Source organism: Ornithorhynchus anatinus, chromosome 14, assembly GCF_004115215.2.
Source record: "Ornithorhynchus anatinus isolate Pmale09 chromosome 14, mOrnAna1.pri.v4, whole genome shotgun sequence".
Taxonomy (NCBI): Eukaryota; Metazoa; Chordata; class Mammalia; order Monotremata; family Ornithorhynchidae; genus Ornithorhynchus; species Ornithorhynchus anatinus.
This window is the reverse complement of record NC_041741.1, coordinates 32,567,042-32,578,676: the sequence shown is the minus strand read 5'-3', so window position 1 is coordinate 32,578,676 and position 11,635 is coordinate 32,567,042. Positions and strand designations below refer to the sequence as shown.

The following is an 11,635-nucleotide window of genomic DNA, read 5'->3' as shown; positions in this document are numbered from 1 at the left end:
CTGAGGCCCAGAGAGAGGTGACGTGAGGCCGGGGCGAGATTGGAACCCACGACCTCGGCCTCCCCAGCCCGTGTTCTCTCCCCTAAGCCACGCTGCTTGTGATGGGGTGGTCCCACGTGGGGGCTCACAGTCTTCCTGCCCATTTGACAGATGAGGTCCCTGAGGCCCAGAGAGAGGTGAAGTGAGGCAGGGGGCGGCATTCGAACCCACGACCTGGGCCTCTCCAGCCTCTTTCCACTGAGCCACCGTGCCGGTGATGGGGTGGTCCCACCGTGAGGGGCTCACAGTCTTTCTGCCCATTTGACAGATGAGGCCACTGATGCCCAGAGAGAGGTGAAGTGAGGCAGGGGGCGGGATTCAAACCCACGACCTGGGCCTCCCCAGCCTCTTTCCACTGAGCCACCCTGCTTGTGATGGGGGGGGGGGGTCCCACGTGGGGGCTCACAGTCTTCCTGCCCATTTGACAGATGAGGTCCCTGAGGCCCAGACAGAGGTGAACTGAGGCAGGGGTGGGATTGGAACCCACGACTTCGGCCTCCCCAGCCCGTGTTCTCTCCCCTAAGCCATGCTGCTTGTGATGGGGTAGTGCCACGTGGGGGCTCACAGTCTTCCTGCCTATTTGACAGATGAGGCAACTGAGGCCCAGAGAGAGGTGAAGTGAGGCAAAGGCGGGTTTGGAACCCACGACCTCGGCCTCCCCAGCCTCTTTCCACTGAGCCAGACAGCTTGTGAAGGGGGGGGTCCCACCGTGAGGGGCTCACAGTCTTTCTGCCCATTGGACAGATGAGGCCACTGATGCCCAGAGAGAGGTGAAGTGAGGCCGGGGCGGGATTCGAACCCACGACCTGGGCCTCTCCAGCCTCTTTCCACGGAGCCACCCTGCTTGTGATGGGGTGGTCCCTCCTTGAGGGGCTCACACTCTTCCAGCCCATTTGACAGAGGAGGTAGGTCCCTGAGGCCCAGAGAGGGATGACGTGAGGCCGGGGCGGGATTGGAACCCAGGACCCGGGCCTCCCCCGCCCGGGCTCCGCGCCCTGCTGTCCCACCCCGACGCGTCACAAACGTCCCTCAGGACGCCCCGTGGGGGGGGGAGAGGGGAGGGGGGGAGGGAGGGGCGCCTTGAAACGGCTGAGCCGAGGGGGCGCGAGCGCGGGGCGCGAGGGGCAGCTCCGGCCTCTGATTGGCCGGAGCCCCTGGCAACGGCACGCGGCGGCGCGCGGGCGCTGGAAACGGCCGCGGGGCCGCCTTCTCCTCAGTCGGGCGGCGGCGGGCGAGCGGGGCGGACCCCGCGGTTGGGCCTCCCGTCATGAGTCTCTCCGGGGACGAGGAGCCCCGGCCCTCGGGCGCGGGGTGGTCTTCCCCCGCCGCCGGCCCCCCGCCCGGAGCCTGCCACGGCCGCGGCCGGCGACGGCCCCGGCCCTGCCCCGCCGCGCCCGCCCCCGGGGGCTGCCCGTCGACGTGGGGCCGCCCCGGCTGCCCCCACTGGGGACCTTGCGGGCCCTGGGCCGGCCCCGTGCGGGTGGAGGTGGTGTGGCTGGGCGGGCCGGGCCCGTCCTGCCCCTGCCGCTGCCCCTGCGGGGCCGAGAAGCTGGGCGGCGGGGGGCTGCCCAAGAGGAGGAGGAGGAAGTGGCGCTGGGCGGGGGGCGGCGGGGTCCGGCGGCGGGCCCCGGGCCTCAGCGCTCCGCGCAACACCACCCAGTTCATCATGAATCAGGTCTACGAGGACATGCGCAGACGGGAGCGGCTGCAGCGCCGGCGGCCCCGCACGCCCCCTGCCGGCCTCGAGGCCTATCTGCACGGCGACCCGCCGCGGGACAGCGCCGCCCTGCCGGCCTTCCCCGGAACTCCCCGGCCCGCGGGGCCTCGCACGCCCCCTGCCGGCCTCGAGCCGTATCCCCACCCTGCTGGCCTGGTGACGGAGAGCGCCGCCCTGCCGGCCTTCCCCGGAACTCCCCGGCCTCGCACGCCCCCTGCCGGCCTCGAGCCCTACCTGCAGTGCGCCGGCGGCCCGGCGCGGGAGAGCGCCGCCCTGCCGGCCTTCCCCGGAACTCCCCGGCCTCGCACGCCCCCTGCCGGCCTCGAGCCGTATCCCCGCGGCGGCCCGGCGACGGAGAGCGCCGCCCTGCCGGCCTTCCCCGGAACTCCCCGCCGCCTCGCCGCCAGCCCCGCCCCGGCGGAGAAGATGGTAACCGTCCCCGCGGGTGACGACCGGCAGCGGTCGCAGCAGCAGCAGCACGCCGGGGGCGACCCGGGGGACGAGGAGGAGAGCGGGGACGGAGAGGACGACGAGGACGACGAGGTGGAGGACGACGAGGTGGAGGACGACGAGGTGGAGGACGACGAGGTCGAGGACGACGAGGAGGAGGAGGAGGACGTGGAAGGAGAGGAGGGAAAGGAGGCGGTGAAGAGGGAAGCCGGCGGAGGCGACGACGGGGACTGGGCCGAGGAGGCCGAGGCGCGGCAGGGCGCCGACGTGGAAAGAGAAGAGGACGGTCAGCGAGGGAGGGGACGGCAGCGGCGTGGAGAAGAGGACCACAGGTTGCCCCGGAGCCCTCGCGCGGCCACGGAGAAGAAGGCCTGGAGGGAGGAGATCTGCGCCCTCGGACCCCCGTCGCCCCAATTCTACCGCAGACGGTGCGTGGGCGCCGGGAGAGTCGCCGTCTGAAAGACGGCGGAGAAGATCTGCTGGAATGGATTTCTCTGCTTTGAAGAAAGTGTAAAAAAAAAAAGAATCGGAGTGCTGTGAATAAATGATATACCTAGTACTCTCCATCCCGGGCAGGGTAAAATTATGAAAACGATGGTGCGGTTGAGTGTCATTTATGTGGGAAGGGGCCCGCCCCTCTATGGCAGGCGCGCAGAAGAAACAAATATGACAATGAAGGGCACGTTTTAGTGCCTTCTGAGCGGTAGTCGCCACGCCACACGCTTGGGAAAGTTCAATAACCCTAACGTGTCGGTTCTGGGCCCTCAAGGAGCTTATAACCCCCTGGGGAAGATGCATAAAAACATCTAAGGGTAGTAAAAGTCAGCAGAAGACTGTCTAATGTAAGATAATCTCCGTGAGTTCAATACCCCGCAAAAAGGAAAAATGATTATCCCCCCCCGGGCCCCAGCAAGATTTTACAGGGAACCTACTGAGCGCCAAACACTATCCTAAGCCCCTGGAAAGATACAACAAGCAAATAGGTGTCCTGCCTATGAGAAATTGGGAACCGTACACAATTAGGTAGAAATTATGGAAGCAGTAGGAAGAAGATGCATCCAGTAGTAAGAGTGAATATGCCAGGAAGAACTATCGATACATCTGAATAAATAATTGTGCAAGTTCAATCGTTACATCTAGACGTCGGCAGCTAGTCTGAATCCTTCCAAGCGTAGGTTGCAGATGCACATCCACCGCTCAACTTCCATGCGCTCCTGTAGAGCGGGACTCACTAAGCATAAATTTCAGGTGTCCAAAAAGCGGCTTGGAGGGAACAAACTCCTCTAGTAGATTTCCAGATGTTGCCTCCTCTCGACTGGACCACGATAACGTCGATCCTCCCATTTTAAGTAAGCACCGAGAGAGTGTTTCTGTTAGAGTGAAGTAGAGGGAAAGAGTGGGAAAGCGGGAGTAAACATTGCTCGACATCCATGCATTACGTCGCTCCCTCTCCAAACATTCTTACTTGCGGAAATCACCTAAGAGTACCCCAGTTGATGAGCAGGCTTTTAACATCCCCTATTAGGTCCTTGAGGATGGGCATAGGGACAGTACTCTGTGTTTTTATGCGACATTTTTCCTCTTACTATTAATATTAAGTAACGCCGTCTGGTACTCAAGTCAGTTCATAGGTCTAAAATTAAAAAAACTGTGCAGTCGAATCAATAAAAGAAATTATCCTGCCCTCTAATTATCCTCAGCTGTATTCTACCTAAATTTGTGAGGTGCTTGATAATAATAATTTTGGTACTTGTTAAGCGCTTACTATGTGCAGAGCACCGTTCTTAGTGCTGGGGTAGATACAGGGTCATCAGGTTGTCCCACGTGAGGCTCACAGTCATCATCCCCATTTTACAGATGAGGGAACTGAGGCCCAGAGAAGTGAAGTGACTTGCCCACAGTCACACAGCTGACAAGTGGCAGATCCGGGATTCGAACCCATGATCTGCGCCTCCCAAGCCCGGGCTGTTTCCACTGAGCCACGCTGCTTGCCCTTTAACTACGGAACATAAGCCTTTCATAACTTGGATGCATGTTGGTCAAGTGGTATTAGGAGCCATAGTTGTGTCAATGTAACCATTGTGAATTTTTGTGCAGAGATGACTTTTTGTGATAAGCTTGAAAGGCCAGCATACCGGCAGTGGGTTTTTCACTTTTTAAGGCAAATCCAGACTTGCCGTAGAGAACCGTTTTGGTAGTTTTTTGCCCAGAGTATGTTATTTTTCCAAAATTACGGAAGAGTTGGTGAGATGATGACCTAGCGGATGCAGAGACACTCAGTTAAATCCCTAAAAAATTCACCACATCATCACAGATCAATACTGTTCATCTCGAAGGCCCAGTCAGAAGTGAATATCCAGCACGTGACAGCTCAGCACCACAAAATTTGGTTTGCCTTCTTCATTTCCAGGGTTCCCAGGCAAGATTTCTTGCGGGAATCAAACTAAATATACTTCTCGTTTACATAATGTAGGGCTTTAGTTCCGAGGAGATCAGAATATTTAGCGGGTTGTCATAGTAACCTAATATCAGCAGAAAGCAAGAGTAATTCTTTCGAAAAAGGGGGAAACGGATAGGCCATTTGGTTAAAATCACAGCCTACGGGTACTGTAGAAAACGCATCCTGCCTCCGGTATCGATCCGCACGGCCGGAACCGCCAGAAATCAAGACAGACCCAGCGGAAAGAGGGACATTCAAAATGGAGTGATCGATGTTGAAATCTTGGAATAAAAATAAAATAAGAATCTTGGAATAAAACCTTAGAATAAAAATATGGTTAACCAAATCCTCCGTCATGCAGTCTGTTTTCAGGTAGATCTAAGGCCTGTCTCAACTAATTCAGGTCAAATTACTTCTTCTGGGCCCTCAAATATCTGCAAAGCTATCGCATTTTACCCCCTCAAGTTTCTAGTACTAACCTGATCCTGATCCTCAACTAGTGTCGGTTCTTCCGATTGTGCTCTACAATAATCGGAATGATAAAGCTTAATACGACTTAGCCCCAGCGCTGTGGTCATTCAGTCAGTGGTATTTATTGAGCGCTTACTGTGTGCAGAGCACCCAACTAAATGCTGGGGAAAGTGCAGTTCAACAGAGTCGGTAGACACTCTCCCTGCCCACAAGGAGCTTACAACTAAGAGGAAAGTCTAGTCTACATACGATTGTGTTGCGGAATGCTTAGGAGCCGCCGGGTCGCCGATCAGAAAGAGTCTATGGGTTGCCCATTAATAATACATCTTTTTATGCCATTAGATTTAATAATAATGATGATGTGGGTATTTGTTAAGCGCTTACTATGTGCAGAGCACTGTTTTATGCGCTGGGGGAGATACAGGGTAATCAGGTTGTCCCCTGTGAGGCTCACAATCTCCATCCCCATTTTACAGATGCGGTAACTGAGGCCCAGAGAGGTTAAGTGACTTGCCCACAGTCACACAGCTGACAAGTGGAAGATCAGGGATTCGAACCCATGACCTCTGACTCCCAAGCCCGGGCTCTTTCCACTGAGCCACGCTGCTTGCTCTATGCTGACCAATGAAATTGATTATTGTCTCAGGAGGAGCCAGGCGGACACAGGGAAAGAGCATTTAACTTTTTAACAACCCTTTTTCCAAGGGTTGGTGAAGCTTCCCTTCCTCCTGCCTGCACTGATGACCCCGAGGGACCTGTCTTCTCAAGACAAATTCTTTCCTTTAAGCCAGAGAGACCTCGATTGCAATAGCGGAGCAAAAACTCACTGAAGAGCCACTAAGTTACAGATCCAAAATAAAAGCCATCACAAAAGAAACATATCCCAATCAAGTCCCTACTTCACCTAAAAGCATTTGTTTTTCAAATGAAACAGGAATCGAATTAAGATCGTAAACAAAAAGAAATCAACCAATAGCAAATCGGTCGCATTAGCGAGTCCAGTCGTTCCAAACTTGGCTTGGGAGATTTCAGGTCGCCTATTCACAGAGATGCAAAACCCTCCGGTGTGAGTTAGCGAAATTTATTCCAGGTGTTTCCAGCTCTTCGTACCTAAATGGATCCAGAGAGACGACGATCGCATCCGCATCGGCAACGGTCCGAACCCAACCCCCGGTTGACCGGCCACCAGGAATCCCAGCATCTCTGCTTCCTTTCCGCCATCCTGCGATTCCCAGTGATGGCAGATGGGCACTGAGACGATCTTTCCCTACTTCTCAACTCAGTAAATAAATGAATAAACACTCGTGATTCCCTGTGGGTCAGGGACTGTGTCTCAGCTGGATTTCGTATCTACCCCGGCGTTCAGTACAGTGTGTGTTTTGAAATGTGGCGTTGGAGAAGACTTTTACTAATACCGTGGACTGCCCGAGAAACCAACAAATGGATTTTGGAGCAAATTAAGCCAGCGTGGTCTTTGGAAGGCCAAATGGCTCGAATTAGATTAGCATATTTTGGACACACAGGCAGGAGGACTAATTATGTGGAAAAGTCTTGGGAAAACCTGGAAGAGGCAGACCGGCCGCTGCACGGACAGAGACCGTAACAACGATGACGGAAGAATCGTTAGGAAGGTTACGGATTATGGCAGAAGACAGGCCATCCTGAAGAAAGTATATCCGTAGAGTCGCTATGAGTCGGAAACGGCTCGACGGCACCTGAGAAAAATAATACGGCGCATAGTATTTGGCTGAATGAATACTACCGTTTTATTGTTATATAATAAATGTTATATTTATAAATATTATAGTTATTATATAATAGTGATTATATATTCACTTCAAGCGATAGAATGCTTTTTCGGTCGAGTGCAAGCTGCGCAGCACTGAATTACAGGCCGTTTCCCCTAGATGGAGGTCTTTTCCAAGAAGAGATTCATAAACCCCGTTAAGTACTCCCTCCGTCATTTACATTCCTGACCTTTCATATGGTTCCGTTTCCTCATAAGAGCTTTCTAATGCTTCTCACAGAACAAGAATGCTAGCCATTAGTTTCGGATCACATCTTGCCTTCATAATCTATCCCCAGATTCCGGTAAAAATTAGATCCCGTTAGATTATCGGATAGAATTCATCCTCCTAAAAGAGAAATTTTAGAAAAATGCTAAGGGGTCACATTTATCGATGTAAATTTACCTCTTCGGTGACATTTATTTTAGTGGTCAATTGCAGAGCTCTCAAAAATCAATAGGATTCTCCATTTTGCACTTCCCTGACCAACTTATAATGATGGCCTGATTCCAGAGCTGTGGGCTCGAAGGAGTGGATCGCCTCACCTCCCTTCCGTCATTCCTGTCCAAACTCCTTGAACTGGTTCTTTATTCCCGCTGCGCGTGGCTCGGTGGAAAGAGCCTGGGCTTCGGAGTCAGAGGTCACGGGTTCGACTCCCGGCTCTGCCACTTGTCAGCCGTGTGACTGTGGGCAAGTCACTTCACTTCTCTGGGCCTCAGTTACCTCATCTGTAAAACGGGGATTAACTGTGAGCCTCACGTGGGACGACCTGATTACCATGTATCTCCCCCAGCGCTTAGAACAGTGCTCTGCACATAGTAAGCGCTTAACAAATACCAACGTTATTAATTCCCTTCTAGATCCCACTTTCTCTGCTCCGCTGAGATTGCTCTTTCCCAAGCCATCAACGACATCTGCCTTGTCAAATCTAATGTCATCTACTCCATCCGAATTCTCCTGGATCTCTCAGCTGTCACTGACACGGTGGGCCACCTCCCCCTTCTCCTGGAAACATGATCTGACCTTGGCTTCACCGTCACTGTCCTCTCCGGGGTCTCCTCCTGTCTCCCCGGCTCCTTCTTCTCAGGTTTCTTTCCCAGCATCCCACCTCTTAACTTGACGAGTGCCCCCCGCCCCCTTAACTCTGGGGGGTCCTTCAGTGCTTGGTTCCTCCGATCGTATTTATTGAGTGTTTACGTACTAAGTCCTCGGTTCCGGGTCCTCTGTTCTCCGTCTACACCCACTCCCTTGGGGAGTTAATCTGCTCTCGCGGCTTCAAGGGTCGCCTGTGCCTCAGTGACTCTCAAATCTACAACTCCAGCCCTGACCTCTCCTCTCTGCAGTCTCACATTTTCTCTCGCCTTCAGGACATCTCTACGAGCCCACTGCTGGACGGGGATCGTCTCTGTTGCCGAATTGTACTTTCCAAGCATTTAGTACAGTGCTGGGCCCACAGTGAGCGCTCAACAAATACGACCGAATGAATGAATAAATGTGTGTTGAGACCGCGAACCCCATGAGTGACGGGGACTGTGTCCGACCCGATTAGCCTGTATCTACCCCAGCACTTAGAACGGTGCTTGACACACAGTAAGTGCTTAACAAATACCGTCATTATGATTATTAACTGTTGATCAGGGAGGACCTGCGTTCTAATCCCAGTTCTGCCACTGGGCTGCTGTGTGACCTTGGGCAAGTCACTTAACTTCTCCGTGCCTCAATTACTTCATCTGTAAAATGGGGGTTAAGACTGTGAGCCCCACGTGGGACATGGACTGTATCCATCCTCATCATCTACCCCAGCTCTCAGACCAGGACTCGGCCCATCGGAAGCGCTTAACAAATACCGTGGTTGTTATTATTAGGGAAAATGAGGAGAAAGACCGCTTTCAGCCACATCGAATTTAAGGCCTGACGGGACATTCGTGCTGAGATATCCTAAATGCAAAAATAAAAGCAAGCGTGCAAGGTCTGCAGGGAGAATTTGGGACAATTGAAGTAGAGGTGGGAGTCATACCTCCAGAGGCGGTAGCTGAGAGCATGTGGTTGGATGAGCTCCTCGAGAATCGGTAAAAAGTGAGAAAAGTAGTCGAAGAAGTGATGTAGGTGATGAGACCTAGATTCGAACCTGGCGGGATGTGGGCGACTAGGGAAGCAGAAGTGGAAGGAAGGTCTCAGAGGTTGGAAGCAAAAGGGAGGGGTCAAGTGGGAAGAAAACGGTCTTTGCCTCTCAGGGATATAGTCTATGATCAATCAGGGGTATTTACCGAGTGCTTACCGTGTACGGAGCACTGTTCTAAGTGATTAGGAGAGTACTATAGGGAAGCAGCGTGGCTCAGTGGAAAGTGCCTGGGCTTCGGAGTCAGAGGGCATGGGTTCGACTCCCGGCTCTGCCACTTGTCAGCTGTGCGACTGTGGGCAAGTCACTTCACTTCTCTGGGCCTCAGTTACCTCATCTGTAAAATGGGGATTAACTGTGAGCCTCACGTGGGACGACCTGATAACCCTGTATCTCTCCCAGCGCTTAGAACAGAGCTCTGCACATAGTAAGCGCTTAACAAATACCGACATTATTATTACTATAGAGTTCGTAGATACAGTACCTGCCCTCAAGGAGAAGTAGCGTGGCCTACCGGATAGGGCTTGGGCCCAGAAGTCAGAAGGACCTGGGTTCTAATGGCGATTCTGCCACTTGTCTGCTGTGTGACCTTGGGCAAATCACTTAACTTCTCCGTGCCTCAGTTCCCTCATCTGTAAAAATGGGGATTAAGATTGCGAGCCCCGCTTGGGAAATGGACTGGGTCCAAGCCGATTAGCTTGTCTCTACTCCAGCACTTAGAACAGTACCTGGCACATAGCGAATGTTTCACCAATACCATAAAAGAGGAGTTTATAACACTATTTTACTGCTTAGATCTTGGAGGCAAGTCAAGATGTCTTTCTCTTTTTGATATGTGAAGTATCATGTTGATGGTCCAAGCTTATATTTAGAAAATTCACTAGATCACTGAGATGGGCCTCTTTCAATATCCTTCTTTTCTTAGGTCCACAGAATGATTAGGATTCTAATTTCATAGAATTCCGTAAAAGCAGAGTTAGAGAGCAGAGAGTGCGGGATTTCCCTCTAGTGGGTTCTAACGGCATCAGGGTGATCGACAGACAGATTTAAAAGCTCCGTCAACAATGCTGTGCTGAGTTAGCGTGAGTGAAAGGGCAGCGGGATAGGCTCTTGAGCAGGTTTCGGTTATCATGTGGTAGGAAAAAATAAGGAAAAAGATAAATATCAAGAGGGAGACCAGAGAGAGGTCCGATTTTAACTTTTCAATCCTGTTGTCCAGTGATTTTTCTCCAGGGACTCGGGCTTCCTAGAAGACATCTTTGCAGAACCAGCATTAAAGAAAGTCGTGCTGCTGTGGTAACACCGGTCTCTGAGGCCAACCAGGCTGGATCCACGGAGAAAGCACACACTGCTTTTTCTCCCGACAACTAGTATCCCACTGAATACTTGCCTTGGCAACAGGAGGCATTTAACAAATACCTCAGTCTCGGAACTCTCTCCCCCTTTAAGGGACAGTCCACCACTTTTCCCACCTTCAAAACCCTCAGAAAATCACATCTCCTCCATGAGGACTTCTCTAAGTCCTTTATTTCCCCTAACCACGCGCCCCTCTGCATCAGCTGTGCACTAATCTACCCCTTAAATATTTCGATATTAACACCAGACCCGCAATACTCACATTAATATTCTTACACTCGGCCATTTCCCCTATCCATATTCTATATTAAGGCTCTTCTCTCCCTGGAGACGCTCAGCTCCTTATGGGGATAGATCACGTCGACCAACTCGTGCACTGAACTTCCCAAGCGGTCGGTGTAGTGCTCCGCACACAGTACGCACTCGACGATAATAACAACCACGGTATTTGTTAAGCGCTTCCGATGGGCCGAGTCCTGGTCTGAGAGCTGGGGTAGATGATGAGGATGGATACAGTCCATGTCCCACGTGGGGCTCACAGTCTTAACCCCCATTTTACAGATGAAGTAATTGAGGCACGGAGAAGTTAAGTGACTTGCCCAAGGTCACACAGCAGCCCAGTGGCAGAACTGGGATTAGAACGCAGGTCCTCCCTGGTCAACGCTCTTTCCACTAGGCTTTGCTGCTTCGCCTCTTCTCACTTTTAAAAAAATGACAGATTGATTGATTGATAATGATGATGATGATCATTGTATATGACATCCCGTCTTCCCCACTCTATTGTTTAACATTTCGACTGTTTGCTCTCCAGAATTTGGAACATCACTTCCTTCATAGCGATACGGAGTAGTGATAACTGTGGCCAGTCGATCTAGCGATCGATCGATCATACTTATTGAGCGCTTCCTATGTGCGCAGCACCGTAGTAAGCATTTGGGAGACGACACTAAAGGAGTTGGAAGTTACGTTCCCTTTCCTCAAGGAGCTTAGAATGTAGAGGGGGAGGCAGGCATTAAAATAAATTGTGGATATCTATGTAAACGCCGGAAGTTACATTCCCTTTCCTCCAGGAGCTTAGAGTCTAGGGAGGAGGCAGGCATTAAAATAAATTGTTGGATATGTAGGTAAACGCTGCAGAGCTTGGAAGTTACGTTCCCTCTCCTCAAGGAGCTTAGAGTCTAGAGGGGGAGACAGACTTTAAAATAAATTGTGGATATGTATGTAAACGCCACCAAGCTTGGAAGTTAGTTCCCTCT

The 11,635-nt window shown here is 52.2% G+C and overlaps 1 protein-coding gene across 1 annotated transcript; it reads left to right on the top strand.

Annotated features, from left to right (window-relative positions):
* Nucleotides 1–1,212: 1,212 nt before the first annotated feature.
* Nucleotides 1,213–2,801, top strand: CCER1 (coiled-coil glutamate rich protein 1). The gene has a single exon (XM_029078667.1). It carries the CDS (start codon nt 1,307–1,309, stop codon nt 2,663–2,665), a length of 1,359 nt encoding a protein of 452 aa, XP_028934500.1. The 5' UTR covers nt 1,213–1,306; the 3' UTR covers nt 2,666–2,801.
* Nucleotides 2,802–11,635: the final 8,834 nt, after the last annotated feature.